Here is a 21,582-nt window from a genome sequence, read left to right on the forward strand (position 1 = left end):
TAAATAACTTAAATTTTGTTCAGTGTTTGCTTTTTTCCCCCATACAATCAGATTTGACCTAAAATTAATAACATTTAAAATTTTGCTACTATATTATTACAGCAAGGAAAAGAACTACTATGGAAGCAGCGTTTGCCCTTGAGAAGCTATTCCCAAAACAGTGCCAAGTCCTTGGGATTGTGACCCCAGGAATTGTAGGTGAGAGAAAATACCAATTTGATGATTTCCTGCCTTGCATTAATGTGGAGCACTATGGATTGGTGAATTACTTGTAGCTTAAAAGCACATTTTTATTTTTGGCCATCCAAAATGCCATAAAGTTAGTTGTATTTACCATGGTATTCTATTTGACTTCTATTAGTGTTCTTTAGGTAATTGTGGTTAGTATTCCCAGTCTCAGGACTATCTAAATAAAACTGAATGTGATGCATATCTTTCTGGGGAGCCATTCATAAGAGGGGAAAGCTCACATTCTCCTTTTCTCCAAATTAGAAAGCGTTAAGTGAGCATTCTCACTTTGGTCAGTTCAACTAGCATCCTCATTTCTGGTGGGCAAGGGTTTGTTACGGCTGGGATCAGGAGCTACAGTAGACCTTCCTAGGAAACTTCTGTTTCTCTTCTTGAAGACCATGGTTTGAAGTCTATAGTGTGAAATTATACTTCTTCCCAAGTATGCTGCTGGTGAATTTGTACTGGTTTTTATTATTGTTGATTCTTTTCTATAGCTCACGGGGGAGAGATACTCTGTTGAGGCAGTCATGATACAGTGGTTCAGGTGCCAGGATTAGAATCCCAGCTGTACTTATTATCTCTCTGTATGACTTTCGCGACTTACCTAACTTCAGAGGACTTCAGTGTCCCCATACATGAAATAGAGATGATTGATAATCCATCTTTGGAAAGTTATGAAGATGAATTAACACATGAAAAGTAGAGTAGAGATGTGCAGAAATCAATGTGTAAAGGTTCGCTATTAGGATTTTCTTTGTTCCACTCAGTGGTACTCCATACTTGGCATTTTTTTTTTTTTAAAGATTTTATTTATTTATTAGACAGAGAGAGAAATCACAAGCAGGCAGAGAGGCAGGCAGAGAGAGAGAGAAGGGGGAAGCAGGCTCCCTGCTGAGCAGAGAGCCCGATGCGGGACTCGATCCCAGGACTCTGAGATCATGACCTGGGCCGAAGGCAGCGGCTTAACCCACTGAGCCACCCAGGCGCCCATACTTGGCATTTTTAATCTTCACTGAGAGACTTTTGATCTGAATTTGAGTCTCTTATATGGTGAAGTACAAAGGATTTCAAGTGTTTACAAATGAATAAGGGTAAATACATGTTGATAGGGACTATTTAATCTTTCCCTTTATCAGCTCCCCCCTCCCCATACTATTACATCTGCCTATCACTACACATTTTGTTTCTCACTGGATTAAAAAAATGGTAACAGTAACCATGTTTTTTTTAGTTTTTGAATTTTCCTTAAATGAGTGATTTAGGTTTTGCCATTACTAGTTGTTAGCAAATGCTTATATAGAAAAGTAACTTCATCATTTTCTTAGGCCTCTCCACCTCACCCACTTTTGCTTTTTCAAAGCATAATCACATTTCAGCTGGGGGTTGGAGAGGGAGGGTGGACTTGGGGAGGACCCCATTGTGAGGGTGGGAGGTCTACCTTAAGCCTTCCTTTTGTGCTTACCTTACCCTGAAGGAGTTCTAACTTTGGCTGTTCCAAGTTTCCTTATGATCTTGGTGTCAGTATTATATGCCATTCCTGTTCCCGCTAGTGTTTTCTTGGACACACTTACTGGTTTTGGTTCCCCTGAAGCCAGGTGCTTTCTTTGAGCCAGTTCTATGCATTTCCCAACAACGCTTCGACCGAGATGGTTGGATTCCTTTTTCTTAGGCCACAGTTTAGTGATTGTTTCTAAAACAGCTATTGGCTGCTGGCACATCTTCCTTCTTTAGATTCAAAACACTTAAGGTCTGAGAAAAAGTGTTCATTCTTATATGTGCGGAGGTCATTATCCTTTTGAGGTGAACTTTACCTCCAGTGACGTGCACAATTTAATGAGTTTTGACAAATGAATACTCTATACTACACCCCAGTCAAGATAGAGAATATTTCCATTACCTCAGGAATTTCGTTCATGTCCTTTTCCTGTTGATCTCTGCCTGCAAAGGAAATCCCAGTTCTGATTTCTGCGACCATAGATTAGTTTGCGTTTTGTTGACTGTCATATAAATGGAACCATACAGTATATACTCTTTTTATGTCTTGGCTTTTTTAGTCAGAATAAATATTTTTAACAACATATTTTTGGGATTATGTTACTCTGTGTATCAGTAATTCTTTTAAGAATTTATTAAGTATTACTCTGTTACATAAATAGACTATTTTTCTACTCTTTGATGGAGATTTGGATTGTTTCACATTCCTGGCTATCACAAATGATGCTGTTGTGAACATTTTTTTTTTTTTAAGATTTTATTTGAGAGAGAGTATGAGCATGAGCCAGGGGGAGGTACAGAGGGACAAGCAGACTCCCCGCTGAACAGGGAGCCCGTGGGGCTTGTCCCAGGACCCTGAAATCAAGAGTCAGCTGGTTAACAGACTGAGCCACACAGGGACCCCATGTTTTGAACATTCTTATGTAAGTCTTCTTGTGGACCTGGTTTTGTTCTACTTGGAAGAGGTGGAATTGCTGGATTTTATAAGAAACTGCCAAACTGTTTTCCAGAGTTGTTCCATTTTATACTCACCAGGGATGAATGAGGGTTTCAGAAGCTCACGGCTGCATATCTTCACTAACACTTAGTGTCTTCAGATGAGTCTTTTCATTGTAGCCATTGTAGTGGGTATGAGGAGGCTTCTTTTGGTGGTTTTAATTTGAATTTCTCCAATGATTTTAATTATGTTGAGCACCTTTTCAGATGTTTTTGGCTATTTGTATGTCTGTTTCTGTGAAGTATCCAAGTCTTTCAGTGAATTTTTTTTTAATTGGGTTGTTTTTATTTTTGAGTTGTTTATATATTCTAATTCTAATTTACAAGTATAGGTGTTGTAAATATTTTCTCCCAGTCTGTTGCTCACTTTCATTCTCTCAACAGTGTCTTTCATGACCAGTGAACATTTATTTTGGTGAAATCCAGTTTATTTATGGTTTTTCTTTTCTGGTGTTTTATGTCTTCTCCAAGAAATCTTTGCCTATTTCAGAGTGACAAAGATATTCTTTTATGTCTTTCTCTATAAGCTGTGTAGTTTTAGCTCTTATATTTAGTTCTGTGACCTAACTTGAATTAATCTTTGTATATGGCATAAGGTAGGGTTCAAGGTTTTTTGTTGTTGTTGATGTTTTTCATATGTTTATCCAATTATTTCATCAACCTTTGTTGAAGATTTTTTTTTCTCTAATTGCCTTGTCACCTTTGTCAAAAATAATTGACTGCATGTTTTAGGTCTGTTTGTGGATTTAATTCTGTTGCATTGATATATTTGTCTATCATTAAGTCAATGCCATATTACTGTAGGTCCTGATATTCTTTTTTAAAAATTGATTAGTGTAGGTTTTGATGTTCTTTTTAAAAATTGTTTTGGCTATCTAGGTTCTTTGCATGTCCACATATATTTTAGAATCAGCCTGTCCATTTCTCCCTTTTTAAAAAATTCTGTGATAAAAGTACTTTGTGTGTATGTGTGCATATGTATCTGTGTGTATATGTACGTGTGTTTGTATGTATGTGTGTTTTTTATATATATATATGTATATATATATATATATATGTATACTTTATACAATTATCAGTATTTTTAGGATAACTTTTTAAAAGTAGAATTGCCCTGATGTATTTTTTTACCTCCCAACTTCTTATTTAGAAAAACTTCAACAAATCTTCAAAATTGAAGAATGATAGAATAGTAAACATCCATTTTCCTTTTCTAGATTCACCAGTTTAAAAAAACTTTGCAACAGTTGCTTTTTTTCTTTTTGTAAAAACATTTCTTTCTGAACCATTTGAAAGTAGATTGCAGACATTATGACATTATCCCTAAAATTTGAAAGCTGAGAAACTTATATTCAACTTTTAACTTGTTGATTATCTTGGTTACCCACACTGTAGTTTTCTAGATGAGGCTAGATACATATAAAATGAAGTGTTACCAAATGAAACTTCACTTTTTATTAAATCTTTTCTTGAGGGGTGCCTGGGTGGCTTAGTTGGTTAAGTGTCTGCCTTTGGCTCAGAACATGATCTCACGGTCCTGGAATCAAGCCCCGCATCGGGCTCCCTGCTTAGTAGGGAGCCTGCTTCCCCCCTTTCTCTCTGCCCACCTCACTGCCTGTCTCTCTGTCAAATAAATAAATAAAATCTTTTTATAAATAAATAAATAAATCTGTTCATGAAACTGTTTAACTTTTCCCTAGTGACTCCAATGGGATCAGCTAACAATCGACCTCAGGAAATAGAAATTGGAGAGTCTGGTTTTGCCCTATTATTCCCTCAAATTGAAGGAATTAAAATACAACCCTTTCATTTTATTAAGGACCCAAAGAATTTAACACTAGAAAGACATCAACTCACTGAAGTAGGTAAGTCACTGTAATTTACCGTTAATTGCCCAAATTTTTGATTGTTTGTTTTTTTGAGAGAGTCTAAATTAAGTATGCAGGTTACTAGAGATGTGGATAATTCACACTAGTGATAAGCAAAGGCTACTGCAGTACACTCTTGGTAAAATTGATTTGCTTATTTATTTATTTACCTATTTTTGATGGGCTGAACAATTTTTTTCTTACTTTTTAATTTTAAAAAGAATTTTTAATTTCCTTTTAAAATTATTTTACTTATGTTAAAGCCTGAAAGAACCAGAGATGAAAAATTTTTCAAAAATGCTCTTGATAATAAATGTGTATTTAATTCTGAATTTTGAAGCACTTCTTTCTCTTTGAATATTTAATCATTTGCCCTACTTATGTTTTCTGAAAAGTTTTTCAAACCATTGTTTTACAGTAATAAAAAGCATTTATTGTTAAAAAGTTTTTAAAAGATAGAGTTAACATAAAAGATACTAGAAATTAGATCAAATTAGAAAGATGGGATAAGGTATAGTGATGCGATAAGGCATAAAAAATATTCATTGGTGACCTTTTTATACATCAGTCAGCCAGCCTGTAGAGATAAGTCTCCATTATTTGAAATGGCACTGAATCCTGCAGGAGTAAAAAATTCTGTAGCAGCAAAGAGAAAATTTGTGATTGGTGTACTGATAAGAAAAAAAGGGAGTCGACACACTGAGACTGACTTATATAACTGTCCTTTACAGTGCAAAAGAAAGACTTAAAGTGGTTAGTGGGGATGGGAGGAAAAACACAGAAGGAGGAGTCACTGGCTGCAAAGATGAGCAGCTGGCAGCAGCAGGCCTCAGTAACGTGGAAGAGAGTTGTCAGGTACAGGTATAGGTAAAGCATGGGAAGTTTCAGCCACTTGTCTGGGGTGAGGTAGGGTACTCTAGCTGGTAAGAACGCAGTCTTGTAGCTACCCTAGTTCTGCTACTTTCGAACTTTCTAGTTTAAGACAAGTTTCTTAACTTTCCTCAGGCTCTGTTTCCCATCTATAAAGTGGAATTAACTAATTCTAAGTTAGTTGTAAGGATTAGATGAAATGACTTATGTAAAGCACTTAGCAAAATACCTTGCTCTGTAGATGGTAGGCTAACGTTGGCCTCTGTACCTTAGGAAGGCTTCGTAGTGGGTTACAGTGATCCATCTGTAGTGTGGCCTTGTGGTATGTGGAAGAATAGACTGGGCAGGGGTCAGGAAAAGGACATTCAGTGAAAGGGCAGCAAAGGTCTTGGGTATTCTTACCATCCCATTCAGAAGCATCATCTCAGAGGAACATGCACATGTCTTGGCTGATGGGGACAATGATAATTAATACTGAGACATCATAAGCTGGGTCCTGAGTTCCATGCTATTTCTAATCCCCATGGTGGCTTTGCCAGTTAGAAATTGTCACAGGATGTTGTCGATGAAGAAAATAAACTCTTAACAAGAGGAGAGAGCAAAGGCTCTTCGACTACTGCATGATACATAAACAGAAGAACAGAGTTAACCTGTGTCGTTAAAGTGACTTGAAATCAAGGATGCCACACATTCTCTAAGGAAAACTTCAGATTGTGCCTTTTAAACTGACCTAACATTAACTACAAAGGCAGAAAGAATTTTGGGTGGAAATGTGACTATATAGCCAAACCAGAGAGACTTTGCCATATTATAATGAGACTTTTTGGAAGGCTGGGTCAAGTTAACAGTGCTCAGCAAACCAGATCTCTCTTAGATTGGTGGTTAGAGATTTGTGGGTCTGACACTCAAGAGCGAGTTGAGGTTAGAGTTGTTGGTTTGAAGGAGCCATTTACATATATCCTGGTAGGCTGGCTGCAAAGAGTATCTAAGACTGCTATTACAGATTTTGGGAAATATTCCAGCAGCAAATTTAGAACTAGGAAGGAAGAAGAGATACAGTTTGATGCTGACAAGAGGATGGGTATGTTCATTGGGTTCATGATGGAGAACTATATGTTAATTTCACTCAGCTTATTGAAAGGTGCATAAGGTTAGAAAAATTAATTGGATGCAGATTCTATCTCAGTGGTATTCCTGGAAGGGTGTGGCAGATAGATATGTAATTATAACCCAAGTGAGAAAGTTAGGTGGGCCTATCTACAAAAGAGGTCTGGATAGATTGCTGTAAGGATTGCCAGTGGGCAGGAGAATGAGGAGGCTTAGTGGGGCAAGTAGCATTTAAGGTTTTGAAGGATGAGAAACATGAAAGATAAGAGTGGTTAGGCTAAATGATGAGCAGAAACCTAGGCACAGAACCAGGTAATGAGAGCACATAAGGGGGATAGTAAACATTTCACTTTTGTAAACAAAGCATGGGGCACAGTGAGGCCAGGCTAGAGAGTGTACTTAGTAAATGGCAACATTTAAGCAAAAATGTTCTGGTAGCAAATGTGACCCTCCAGATTGGGGAGATACTACAGGCAGGGAGACTAGTTAGGAGCCCCCTGCAAGAGTCTAGGCAAGAAATAATACCAGAGCATGAAGAGTAGGAAATTGATTGGAGAAAATTAGCAGATGACTAGGTATGTGAGAGAAGGGAGACTAGGTGACTCAGTGATAACTTTGAGTTTTGTACTTAAGAGAGTAGGGTGCTGATGGTACAGAGAACAGAAATCAAGAACACTGAGGCAGAAGGAGCAGGATTGGGAAAAATTGGACTCCATTAGACAGGCTTGTTTGGCTTTTAATTTAGTGCTCTTACTGAAGGTCGTATTGCCAGACCTGTGTCTTTTTTCTTCAGAAGTGAGGATGGTACCTCCTGAGCACATATTCTCTCCTCTGTCCCACACTACCTTGGGCATGGTGATGAAGGTCCTGATCAAAGCACTGCTTGAAGCTGGAAGCCTAGTTTTGTCATTTTACAAGAAAGAGCCAAAATCTTGAGTGAAATAAACCATCCATTTTGTGATAGAATAGTTAATGGATTTCTGAGACCTTGTTTGCATTATAGCGCAAAGTATAGGAATCACAAAACTGAAGGGAAAAGCAGCCACGTGTTTATTCTGTACTGTGAAGTGTTCTTATTGGCATCCTTTCCAGAACTCTTTGCTGTCAACAATTTTGGCTTATTCCAAAGCATCCTTTTCATTCTGTTGATGGTATTCCGGAAATTGAAGCTTTGCTTCAACTGGGGTGATAATCTTTATTCTTTCATATACTATTGGACATCCAGATTTCCTGTATTCTGAATTTGGGTCATTATCTTTTTTTTTTTTTTTTAAGATTTTATTTATTTATTTGACAGACACAGATTACAAGTAGGCAGAGAAGCAGGCAGAGAGAGAGGAGGAAGCAGGCTCCCCACCAAGCGGAGAGCCTGATGTGGGGCTTGATCCCAGGACCCAGGGATCATGCCCTGAGCCGATGGCAGAGGCCTTAACCCACTGAGACACCCAGGCATCCCGGGTCATTATCTTTTACGTGCTCAAGAAGATGGAGGAATCTGAGGTGGGCAGGGAGTCAGTGGTTGGAGGCTACGCCTGGGATGTGCGTTCTCCACAGAGTCCTGGCCTGCATTCCTGCACCAAATAATTGGGACAACTCTTCTGTGTTCTGTAATATCAAAAAGCACCTTGTTCATCGTAGGATCTCACAGGGGTTAGCAGACTTTTTCTGTAAAGGGCCAGATTTTGCCAGGCTTACAGTCTTATTTGCATCTGTCAGCTCTGTCATTGGAATACAAAGGCAGCTATAGACAATACATATATAAACGGCTGGATTCCAGTAAAACTCAAGTTTACAAAAATGCATTGAGGGGGCAGATTTGGTGCATGGGCTGTAGTTTGTCTTTCTCTGCCTTATAGTTTTTGGCCACAGTGATTAGAAGATCTCTGAAGGCCCACAGTAAGCAATGAAATGGCTCAGTTCACGCATGAAGTTGGCAGTACCTCTGAAGAAAGGGACCTTGCATTTGAGAATTCTAGTTCTTCTAGACCTTGTGTATAGGGGATGTCATAGTCTGACCCAGGATTATAGTATATATGATTTCATATACACAGGTTCTATATTCTTTTTGAACTTACCAAAAGCGGCACATTTTAAAAATGAGGCATGGCTTGTTCTAAGGTCTGTGTGTTCTAAAGAACTGTATTAAAAATTGTCTCGGGTGGTGGGGGCAGCTGGATGGCTCAGTCAATTAAGCATCTGCCTTTGGCTCATGTCATGATCACAGGGTCCTGGGGTCACCCTTTGTGGGGCTCCCACTTTCTGCTTCTCCCTTTCCCCTCACTCATGTTCTCTTTCTCTCTCTGTCTCAAATAAATAAAATCTTTAAAAAAAAAAATCTGTGGATTGAAAAAAAAAAAATATATGGATGGGCCAGCACTTAATTCTTGAGAAGGGCAGAAACACCTCACCAGAGCATCAGAAAAAGTCATTGTTTGTTCATTTAGGAACTGTTGGCATGCATGCCATATGCTGGTCATTGTATGTATGGGATTCTAGAAATACATTAATTTTCTGCCTTCTGGAGCTTCCAGTTTGGCAGAACAGACCGATTTTGAATAAAGTACTACAGATGTGAAATGTATACCAAGTAGAAGCACAGAGGTGCTAGAAAACATATAACCACAGAACTTAAAAATCTAGTGTGGGGTGTTGGAAAAGTGACATTTGCACAGGGCCCTAAGAAGAAGTGAACTAGAGAAGGGAGGAGTCCCTCAGATGGGTAGGAGTATTATAGGTGGTCTTTACCTTTTTTCTAGGTTACTGACAAAAATAGAGTAATGTAGCCTAAGATCAAGGACAGGAAATAGAAAGGGCCTGGTAATGCACCTTCAGGATTGAAATGCTGTGGATTCATATGCTCATTTGTGAATCAAAGAAATCTAGTGTGTCTGGAGAAGTGGGGATAGCAAGGAGTGGGAGAGTGTGATGTGAGGTGAAGCTGTAGAGGCAAAGAGGGACCATGTCATGCCCATAAAACAGTAAGGATTTTATATACTTAAGGGCAGTGCGAAGACAGGATTCTAAACAAGAGTGACAGAATCAGATAGGTCTTTTTATAATACCCCTCTGGCTGCCATCTGGCCATCAATTTGGAGGATTATGAGAGCAGATGTAGGAAAAACAGGAAGCTGTTGTAGTAGTTAAGGTAAGAGTTGATGGCGGGTGGAGGTGAAGAAACAGATGAATTCAGGACAGAGTTTTGAGGTGAATCATTGGGATGTGGTCACTGATTAAAATGTTGGGTTTTGAGAATGAGGGGCGTGGCCTCCATGTCATCCAGGTTTCTGGCCAGCATAGTTGCACAATAGCATCTCCTGAGGGAAGGGAGACAGACTGGACTGGATATGTTGGATTTGAGATGGGAACACTGATTAGACAATTGAATGTATAGTTTTGGAATTCAGGAGAGTGGTCAGGACTAAAGATAGAAAATTGGGAATCACTATGTAATTAATGGTAACTGAAGCAAATAGGAACCATGCCAGTAATGGGAGGAGCAAGAGGAGAGAGGAGGGAAGCTCGGCAGTTTCTGTTGCTTGTGCAGGGTTGACTGATGTAACACTGTAACTGAACTTGAAAGATTGACTGGTTGGGGTGCATTATGTTAAACACAACCCAAAGAAGTGTTGACAGCAGGGAACTTTTTAATTACTTGTTACAAGTAGCTCCCAAAGCACTGGCTCCCTGTAGGTTGGTACAGGAGGCTTTTATTCATTGTATTAGTGGGGGGAGGGGCTTGCATATACATTGAGGAACTTACACATATTCTGTTACTTTTAGGCATTTTGGTTCAGTTGCCCATGCCTAGCATGTCAGCATGCTGTGCATACATCTTATTGTTCAAAAAATGGCAGAAAACTCTGCCCATAGGAGGAGATCTTAAAATTACAATGAGCTAAAGTTAACTTCAGGACAAATTGGGGGCTCCCGTACAGGTCCTCACCGTCAGCTCAGACTGGCTTACTGAAGGTCAACCCCCGAACCGGTGTCTCCTTGATGAGAACTGATGGCAGAACAGAACACATAATCTTCCTTGCTTTTTTTTTTTTTTTTTAAATCTTCCGTGCTTTCGTACCTTCCCTCCTCCTTCCTGCTGATAGCTTTCCTCTAAGTAACTCCCTGTTGAATCCTAGCTAATAATACCGTGATGTCCTCTCTTGTGCTTATGTTGAGAACTTTATTTATACTTCTCAGTGAGGAAGTTGTTTAGCAACTTTCCTTTGAAACGGTTCATTTCCTTTTCTTTGAAACAGTTCATTTCCAAATGAAATCTTACTTTTCTTTGAAACAGTTTATTTTCAAATAAAATCTTACATGGGGTATCAACATAAAAATAAAGCAAATAGAGCAGAGCAGAACTGCTTAGTTTGAAGGGAGGATGGAATGTCTATAACTGTGGCTGCTTCACATCTCCTCTGTCTCCCCCTGGGCACCTTTGAACCCAGCAGAGCATATTGTAATAAAGGGAGGAGACTCCTACCTTAACGTGGTCTGCATTTTTTTCCTAAAGGCTTCAAGTTGTTCAGTAAAGTGGCTCTAAGTATGAAAGCAGTACCTGGCAGCCTATGACCCCCATCCTTCTACAGACAGAAGAGCTGGAGAAGGCAGCCTATGGACTGCTGATGGCTTTTCCATAAGTTTGAGCTTAAGAGCCAGGACTTTTTTTCCTTCCTGGAGAATGCTTGAGGTGGGTAGCTGGTATCATACACTGCCTCACACCTGTGATTCTTTCTCTTTTATGAACACTTTGTTCTGACACTCTCCTGGGCAAAACTCAACCTGTAAGAGTGCCCCTGGGGCCCAGTGGTTTTCTAGGTTTCAGTTTTATTTGTAGACATTGACATTAGAAAAGATCTTCCACTCATTTTTACATTTTAGGTACCCCATGTAAGATTTGATGATGGTATTGTTAGCTGTATCTTCTAACAATGGTGGACGTCCCTACCATGTTCCTGACCTTAGGGGGAAAGCTCTCAGTTTTTCCCCATTGCAAATGATTTGCTGTGGGTTTTGCGTAGATGGCTTTTACGATATTGAGGTTTGTACCCTCTATCTCTACACTGTGAAGAGTTTTAATCAAGAAAGGATGCTATGCTTTGTCAAAAGCATTGGTTTTGCATTTGCTTTTTCTGCATCAGTTGAGAGGATCATATGGTTCTTGTTCTTTCTTTTATTAATGTGGTGTATCACACTGATTGATTTGTGAATGTTGAACCACCCTTGCAGTCCAGGAATAAATCCCACTTGGTCATTGCAAATAATCCTTTTAATGTACTATTGGATCCTGTTGACTAGTATCTTGGTGAGAATTTTGGCATCCAAGTTCATCAGGGATATTGGGTTTGTAATTCTCCTTTTTGGTAGGGTCTTTAGTTTTGGGATCAGGGTAATACTGGCCTCATAGAGTTTGGAGGCTTTCGTTCCGTTTCTATTTTTTCAAACAGTTACACAATATAACTGTTAAAATGGTTTAAATAGTTGGTAGAAATCCCCTGGGAAACCATCTGGCCCTGGGCTCTTGTTTGTTTTGAGATTTTCGACTACTGCTTCAATTTCCTTGCTGGTTATGGGTCTGTTCAGGTTTTTTATTTCTTTCTACAGTTTTGGTACTTTATAGTCTCTAGGAATACATCCATATCTTCCAGATTGCCTAATTTGTTGGCGTATAGTTGCTCATAACAGGTTCTTAAAATGGTCTGTATTTCTTTGGTGTTGGTTGTAATCTCTCTATTTCATATATTTGGGTCCTTTCTCTTTTCTTTTTGATAAGTCTGGTCAGAGGTTTACCAATCTTATTAATTCCTTCAATGAATCAGCTCCTAGTTTCATTGATCTGTTCCACTGTTCTTTTGGTTTCTATTTCATTGATTTCTGCTCTGATCTTTATTATTTCTCTTCTTCTAGTTGGTTTAGACTTTATTTGCTGTTCTTTCTCCACCTCCGTTAAGTGTAGAGTTAGGTTATGTATTTGAGACCTTTCATGTTTCTTCAGAAGGGCTTGTTAATGGTATGTCCAAAGGGGGAAGTATATAGCACTAACAAGTCTTTCTCAATGAAATGAAAATACAACTCTTCAAAGCCTTTTACTGCATCCCGAAGGCTTTTGAAGAGTTGTGTTTTCATTTTCATTTGTTTCCATGAATTTTAAAAATTCTCCTTTAATTGCCTGGTTGACCCATTCATTCTTTTTTTTTTTTTTTTCCCCAATTTATTTATTTTCAGAAAAACAGTACCCATTCATTCTTTAGTAGGATGCTCTTTGGCCTCCGTGTATCGGAGTTATTTTCAACATTCCTCTTATGACTGAGCTCCACTTTCAAAGCATTGTGGTCCGAAAATATGTAGGGAATAATCCCCATCTTCTGATACTGGTTGAGACCTGATTTGTGACCCAGTATGTGATCTAGTGAGGAGAATGTTCCATGTGTGCTAGAGAAGAATAGATGTTCGTAGCTTTGGGAAGGAATGGTCTGAATCTGTCTGTGAAGTCCATCTAGTCTAGTGTGTCATTTAAAGCCCTATTTCCTTGTCGATCTTTTGCTTAGATGATCTGTCTGTTGTGGTGAGGGGGGTATTAATGTCCCCGAATGGGGTGCCTGGGTGGCTCAGTCATTAAGCGTCTGCCTTCAGGTCAGGTCATGATCGCAGGGTCCTGGGATGGAGCCCCATATCGGACTCCCTGCTCAGTGGGAAGCCTGCTTTCCCTCTCCTAACCCCCCTGCTTGTGTTCCTGCTCTCGCTGTCTCTCTCTGTCAAATAAATAAATAAAATCTTAAAAAAAAAAAAGTTCCCTCCTGTTATTGTATTATTGTCCATGTGTTTCTTTGATTTTGTTATTAATTGGCTTATATAATTGGCTATTCCCATGTTAGGGGCAATGAATATTTACAGTTGATAGACCCTTTATGTATGCTAGAGTGTCCTTCCTCATCTCTTATTACAGTCTTCGATTAAAAATCTAATTTGTCTGATATAAGGGTCGCCAGCCCAGCTTTCTTTTGATGTCCATTAACATCGTGCTAATAATAAATGATTTTTACCCCCTCACTTTGAATCTGGAAGCGTCTTTGAGTCTAGAATGAGTCTCTTGCGGACAGCATATTGATGGGTCTTGCTTTTTTTCCAGTCTGATACCCTGTGTCTTTTGATTGGGGCAGTTAGCCCATTTACATTCAGGGTAACTATTGAGAGAGATGAATTTAGTGCCATGGTATTGTCTGTAAGGTGACCGTTTTCTGTATATGGTCTCTGTTCCTTTCTGGTCTGTGGTACTTTGGGGCTCTCACTTTGCTTAGAGGACCCCTTTCAATATTTTTTGTAGGGCTGGTTTGGTGATTTGCAAATTCTTTTAGTTTCTGTTTGTCCTGGAAGCATTTTATCTCTCCTTCTATTTTCAATGACAGCCTAGCTGGATAAAGTATTCTTGGCTGCATGTTTTGCTCATTTAGTACCCGGAATATATCATGCCAGTCCTTTCTGGCCTGCGAGGTCTCTGTGGATAGGTCTGCTGCCAATCTAATGTTTCTAACATTGTAGCTTACAGACCTCGTGTCCTGAGCTGCTTTCAGGATTTTCTCTCTGTCTCTGAGATTTGTAAGTTTTGCTATTAGATGTCAGGGTGTTGACCTATTTTTATTGATTTTGAAGGGAGTTCTCTGTGCCTCCTGGATTTTGATGCCTGTTCCCTTCCCCAGAGTAGGGTAGTTCACCACTATAATCTGTTCCAATATACCTTCTGCCCGTCTCTTTCTTCATCATCGGGGATTCCAATTATTCTGTTTTGCTTTATGGTATCTCATATCTCTCAAATTCTCCCATTGCATCTAGTAGTTGTTTACCTGTCTTTTTCTCAGCTTCTTGATTCTCTGTCATTTGGTGTTCTGTACCACTAATTCTCTCTTCTGCCTCATTTTTCCTAGCTAGAGCCTCCATTTTCAATTCCACCTTATAAATAGCCTTTTTGATTTCTACTTGGTTAGATTTTTGTTCTCCAGAAAGGGATTCTCTAATGTCTTCTCTGCTTTTTTCCAAGCCCAGCTAGTTTCTTCATAATTGTTATTCTGAACCCTAATTCCGACATCTTACTAATGTCCATATTGATGAGGTCCCTGGCAGTCAGTACTGACTCTTGTTCTGTTTTTTGAGGTGAGTTTTTCCATTTTGTCATTTTGTTGACAGAGAACAAAATCCTGAAAGGGTAACAACAACCTTAGAGAAATATACATTAAATAAAACAGAAGAGACTTGCAACCGGGTGGAAAAGAAAACAGAGAAAAGAGGGAGAAAAAAGAACATGATCAGGCTGGTGAATAGAATAGACCATACTAGATTTTGGGTCTGTTTTGGTCTGTTAGAAGAATTTGCATCCCAAAATTTTAAAGAAAATCTACATATATACAACAATCAGGTTAAATACAATGAATGCATGGCATGTGACTGTAACAATGAAAATTAAAGATTTTTAAGAAAGGAATTGATAAGAAGTTGGTTGGAAAAGGACAGAAAAATTCCAAAAGAAAAATAAGGAAGTAGAAAATTTAAGAAATTAAAGTTGAAAGACTAAAGAATCATGGGAAAAAAGCCATAATTCTATATACTGAATTCCCCTAGAGCTGGAGTGTGTAGTTCTTCTTGGTGGGTAAACTTGGTCTTGGCTGGATGTTCTTGCTGATGTTCTGGGGGAGGGGCCTGTTGCAGTGATTCTCAAATGTCTTTGCCCCAAGTGGAATTGCACTGCCCTTGCCAGAGGCCAGGCTGAGTCATCTGCTTGGGTTTGCTCTCTGTGGCTTTTGTTCCCTGAAAGCTTTCCTTGCAGCTTTAGAAGAGAAGAATGAAAATGGTGGCCTCCCAATCTCCGGTCCTAGAGGAGCTCAGAGCTCGGGCCCTCACTCCTCTGTGCACCCTTAGAAGAAAGCTGTCATTCGTGCTTGTCTCACCTGTCTTCCTGCTCTCCAGCCATATTCCGTGCTCACCCAGAAGATTCCTGCAGCAGCACTCCCATGCCACTCCTCCCAGGGGACGAAGGGGAGTGTCCCTGGATCTGCCATTTGTTGGGTCCCTCCTCGAAGAGCAGTGACCTGACTGTGCCGTGGATTATGAAAGCCCACTCCTGGGCTCATTCTTTGCAGCCAGCTTCCCTACGCTGATATTTGGGAGTTCTGTCCCACTCAGGTATCCCTGGTCTTTCTGTGACCCCAAGGGTCCTGAGACTACACTGTCCCCGCAAGTGTTCCATCCCCCTGCCACCTGCTTAGCCACTGGAGCAGACTTCTAACAGTTCTGATTTTGTCCTCTGTTTCTCTGTCACTTGCTGGGAGCTGGCTGATGGGAGCTCCTCCTGCAGTGTTTCTTCCCAAATATTGCCTCATTCACTTCTCCACACCTTCTACCTTGCAGAAATGGTTCATAGAGTTGCTGTTATTCTTTTCTTCGTCCTTCACTTGAGTTTATAGGAGTTCAGAATGGTTAAATAGCTATTGAGCTGAATTCCTGGGACCAGATGAAATTCCCGAGACTCTGTCAAAGGACTAAGTTTTTAAATTATATGGAGATTTCATAGAGAATCTGGAGGGAGTGATGCAAGTGATCTGATGCAAAGCAGAGAAAAATGGTGCTAAAACGGTGCTAAAACCTAACTGGTGGTACTTACCTTTAGACACTGCCCAGCTTACAAAAAAATCTTAAGGGACAGGAAGGTGGTGTCAGTGTTCTGTTATGCTTTCCTGCCCTTGTGGTAAACTTCATTTAGAATGGCAGCAGAGGGCCAGAAAATTCAGACTGTAAGAGGGCAGTGGGGGCTTTCTCCCAGGCTCTAGTATTGGCAGAATACAGTCTTCAGCCCACCATGCCTCCCACCTCCTGTGCCACAGGCTCCATGTTTGTGGAGTGGAAGTTTCCTCCCACATACATAGTGACATAGTTTCTTATTGCATAACATCAGAGATAAGGCGCATCTCATTTGACTTTTGAGTCAAAAGTCAGAACAACACAGGAAACCCCCAATCACTTTTGAGGATAGGATGCACGGCTTCTTTCCCCTACCTCTAAATTTGGTGTTTACTTTAAATTCATTTAATTCAAGGGAAAATGTTGCCTTAAACTTCATCATTTCATTATTTGGTGAAACAAACCTAACTTATGGTCGAGACCTCAGTTTAAGCAGATTAGAATTTCTTAGCTATGCTGTGTTGAGCCCATGGGGGTACCAGGCACCAGAATAGTTGCTACTTTTATGACATTATCTTATCTTCACCAAAACAACCCTTGAGACTTTCTCCTGTCTCAGCTTTAGAGGAAGGATCTGAACTTGCTCAAAGTCATACAGCTGCAAGTGGTTGAGCCTGAGTTCTGACCCTGCTCTTACTCCAAAGCCCACTTACTTACTGTGCTGACTTAATACCTAGTGTGAAAAAGATGTGTGAAAAAGATGAAAATCCCAGGAAAGAAAGTTGTGGGGAAGAGAGAATCCAGCTTCGGTCCATGAATTATTTATGGTATTAGTCTTTTTAAGTAGATGTTTTCTTTGAAGTATGTTTCCTACATGCATTCAGATTCCATCACTTTCAAACAGATCATAAAATAGTTTTCTCAGGAGTGGTTTCTCCAAGGGCACCAGATGGCTCAGTTGTTAAGCATCTGCCTTCAGCTCAGGTCATGATCCCAAGGTCCAGGGGTCAAGCCCTGCATCAGGCTTCCTGTTCAGCGAACAGGCTTCCTGTTCTCTCTCTCCCTCTGCCTGCTATTCCCCCTACTTGTTGTCTCTCACTCTGTCAAATAAAATCTTTAAAAAAAAAAAAAAGTGGTTTCTCCAAAAAAGAAGAGAAATCTGAACATGCAGACCTAAAGTATTTCCAAGGAGTCCTGGCTTATCTTCAGAATAGTTCTTTTTTGGCTTTCCTGAATTTCCAGATTTCTCTGAATCTGACTTGGGTCTTGGTATCTGAATTTTATTTTATTTTTTTTTTAAATTTTCCTTTTAGCCTTCTAGTAGATCATAGCCATAATGAATTTATATTCTGCCTTATTTGAAATGAATTTAAGGCAGCTTACACAGATATATACATACAGTCAGTGGAGGAGTTCTGAATTGAGGGCCATGTGTAGGAAGAACACAGTGAAACCAGGGTTTAGGACAGTTCAAGAAATTTATATCATCAATACTTGCTAGAGGTGATCCAAAGGTTTGGCTGAGCCAGAGCAAAAACCCAGCCCTTCATATTTTTCGAGAATGGAGATGAATTGTACTAGATTCAAGAAGTTTCTTATGTCACTCTCTGAGCACCAGTGGCATCACCCCAAGTGAGACTTCATAAAAGCAGTTATAGAGGCCAAACCAGTGAGGCCTGCTCATTGAGCTTTCTGCTGTATCTAAGAATGTTTAGACGCACTACAGGAATGGATGGCCCACATGTTTTTTAGGCACTCACTCTGCTGTGACTTAGATCTCACAGCTGGATTTTAAGTAACAGTGAACTGGAGATTGGGCTGGATGGTCATCTGTCCAACAAGTGGCTGAGCTGGGGAAGTGGCTAACGTGCTTTCTTGGAAGTTGAAAGATCTAAGAGGCTTGTCCTGGGTAGAGGGCCATCGTTTCCCCCACAGAGGTAAACTGAGACAAGGCTGAAGGCAGTGCCAAGACTGACCTCAAAAAGAGCTCACTGGTCTTCTCAGCCAAGTGTTCTTTAGGCATTTCAGTTTTGAGTGTCAGGGGGTTTGAGTTCTTCCTTCCTTCTGTTGCATATCTGAAGCTCCAGATGGTCTTTTGGGCAAATACAGATCTAATCTGCTCTGTCAGCCAGCCATCCAGGGCTAAGGTGGATTTGTTCTTTAAAAGTTGGGGAAGGGGAAAGTGATGGTAGTTTCTCAGTTTGGGTGTGTGTCTCAGTTGTAGAGCAATACCACTGGAGGAAGATGTGGAAAGCACTGGCTATGTGTTTGTTAAATAAATGAGGGTGGCAGAGGAGAATGCTTATTAGACAATTATAAAAGAGGGTCTAGAGGTTAGAAAACAGTAGGGAAGGCAGAGATTTAGAAGCTTTAGGTTTCTGAAACTTAAAAGTCTGAGAGGAGGTGTGCATTTTAATCTAGAGCCTACCATGTTACTCTTCTGGGCTGGTCACTTTTCTGGGAGTAGCAGCCTTACTTGTAAGTAAGACTAGACAGTTGATTCCACAACCCTCTTCCAAATCTGAAAATTCATTTTAGAAAAGAAAAAACATTCTCTCCAAATGTGCTGCTCTGGTCTTTGTGGGGAATAAAGATCTTTTAGTAATGGTTTAGGGTATATGGAATCATGAAAGTACTGGATTTGTATATTAATATCCTTTTCATTCTCCAGATCAGTGATGTATTACATAGAGAATTAAAAGTGGACCAGAGGAGGTTTCCCTTGATAAGTCATTATTTGGTGTAATTAGTCATTCCCGTGCCCCACACCTCTGTTTCCTTAAGTGAGCCTTATTTCTGATGACCTTCATTTTAGGTCTGTCAAGATTCAAGTCATGTGGCTGACTCAGTGGAAACAGGAGTATGAGTTAGGTATTGGAATTTTTTTTTCCTGTCCAATTATGAGTTTGATAATGCCAGAAATTTTCAAATTGATAGTCTTAAAGTGCCCAGAGGTTCAGGTGAAAGCTGGGGTGTTTGTTGGGGCGGCGGGGGGGGGGGGGGGGGGGGGGGGGGCGGGGGCAGTACAGCAGTTCTCTTTTTGGGCTATATCGCCCCCTAATGGAAGCTGCTTTTTGTCCATATGCTGCAGAATTGAACATTTTCCTGCTTTGGAAAGAGTTTGAAATCCCATCTTCATTCCCACCCCCTCTCCTAGAAAAGGTGCATTGGGCCTATATATTTTCGTGATGTATCAGTTTCCTGGGGCTGCTGAAACAAATGACCACAGATGTGGGATCTTAAAACCACAGAAGTGGATTCTGTCACGGTCCGAGAGTATGAAATCAAGGTGTTGAAAGGGCTGCACACTCCCTCTGGAGGCTTTAGGGTGCATCTCCTTTACCTCTTCCACCTTCTGGTGGGTACTGATATTCCTTATGGTTGCATCACTTCAGTTTCTGCTTCAGTGGTCACATTGCCTCCTCTTTTGTCTGTGTCTCTTATATATCTCTTCTAAGGACATTTATCATAGTATTTGTGGATCCTTCCTGGATAATAACAGATGATCTCATCTCAAGATCCTTAATCACATCTGCAGAGAACCTTTTCCCAAATGGGTTAACATTCATCGGCCACAGAGATCTGATGTGGATACAATTTTGGGGTGACCACCATTAAACACACTACAGGTGGTTGGCACCTTTTCTTTTTTTTTTCCAGATCTTTATATTATCACTGCTGCTAACTCTGCTCTGTGTAAACATTGATCCCTTTCATTCCAGGTGGTGGCCTGTATAGAGATGGCTTATATCGTGGGTATAATGGCTTATATATGACTTATATCCACCACAGGTGCCGCTCAGTCCCACAGCTGCTTCCTTATTTGTGTTGAGTGTGCGTTGTATTATTTTCAGTAGCCATTTTGTTCTTTTTAATGGGGAAAATTAATGGCAGCAAACATTTTGAGCAGGGTTAAAGTTTGTAAAGAAAATAAAAAAGGAAACAGGATAGCTTCAACACTATATTGCACATAGCTAGAAGTGCAAGTCATTAGCAGAAACATTTCATTTTGTAAAAATGTAGAAAATAAGATTGTAATAAAATTTGATATACTTGTTTTAAGGCTATCTTTAATTGTTGCTCTTCTTTCCTCTGTAGGTCTTTTAGATAACCCTGAGCTTCGTGTGGTCCTGGTATTTGGCTATAATTGCTGTAAGGTGGGAGCCAGTAATTACCTGCAGCGAGTTGTCAGCACTTTTAGTGGTATGAACGTCATCTTGGCTGGAGGCCAAGTAGACAACCTGGCATCGCTGACCTCTGACAGGTATATCTCATGTGCTTCTGATTTCTCCTATGCATGACCAGAAATGTTCTCAGGTTTTTCTTACCTTGGGTTTTTCAAATACATGTTTACAGAATTGCTGAGCTAATAGTTCATTCCATTTTATAATACTCCACATAATTCTGCTTACAGTTAAAGAATGAAATTTTCATGTTGTCTTCTGATAACTTACTCTGAATTGGATTCGTATTCTTCTCAAAACTGATTTTCAGCAATATCTACTGGTATTTCCCGACAGCTCTGTACTCTATACAACCACACTATATTGTGCTTTATAACTTTGACACTTTATATTTTCTTTAGTGATCACTTCCTCTGTAGTTCTGTTTTCTCCTCTAAAGGAAACACGTGCTTAAAGCACAGGGATGAATCCCACCTGATCATGGTGAATAATCTTTTTAATGTGCTGTTGGATCCTGTTGGCTAGGATCTTGTTGAGAATCTTAGCATCCATATTCATCAATGATATTGGTCTGAAATTCTCCTTTTTGGTACGGTCCTTGCCTGGTTTGGGGATCAGGGTAATGCTGGCTTCATAGAAAGAGTCTGGAAGTTTTCCTTCTGCTTTAATTTTTTGAAACAGCTTCAGGAGAATAGGTGTTATTTCTTCTTTGAAGGTTTGGTAGAATTCCCCAGGGAATCCGTCAGGTCCTGGGCTCTTGTTTTTTGGGAGGTTTTTGATCACTGCTTCAATCTCGTTATTAGATATTGGTCTATTCAGGTTGTCGATTTCTTCCTGGTTCAATGTTGGTAGTTTATATTTTTCCAGGAATGCATCCATTTCATCTAGGTTGCTAAGCTTATTGGCATATAACTGTTGATAATAACTTCTGATGATTGTTTCTACTTCCTTGGTGTTAGTTGTGATCTCTCCCTTTTCATTCATAATTTTATGAATGTGGGCTTTCTCTCTTTTCTTTCGGATTAGTGTGGCCAGTGGCTTATCGATTTATTGATTCTTTCAAAAAACCAGCTTCTAGTTTCATTGATACGTTCTACTGTATCTCTGGTTTCTCCCTCATTGATCTCAGCTCTAATCTTGATGATTTCCTTTCTTATGTGTGGAGT

At 39.8% G+C, this 21,582-nt stretch overlaps 1 protein-coding gene across 4 annotated transcripts in view; it reads left to right on the forward strand.

The window, feature by feature from the left end:
* The window catches only part of FBXO22 (F-box protein 22), a 34,309-nt gene that overhangs the window by 7,796 nt on the left and 4,931 nt on the right, over positions 1–21,582 (forward strand). For 3 of the 4 annotated variants that reach the window (XM_044230200.1, XM_044230201.1, XM_044230202.1), the window contains exons 4-6: positions 103–198; positions 4,422–4,586; positions 20,331–20,496. In XM_044230200.1, coding sequence (XP_044086135.1) covers positions 103–198; positions 4,422–4,586; positions 20,331–20,496 — 427 coding nt within the window. The remainder of the gene's footprint in view (positions 1–102; positions 199–4,421; positions 4,587–20,330; positions 20,497–21,582) is intronic. The other variant, XM_044230203.1, reaches the window with a different exon arrangement.

Source organism: Neovison vison, chromosome 13, assembly GCF_020171115.1.
Source record: "Neovison vison isolate M4711 chromosome 13, ASM_NN_V1, whole genome shotgun sequence".
NCBI lineage: Eukaryota > Metazoa > Chordata > Mammalia > Carnivora > Mustelidae > Neogale > Neogale vison.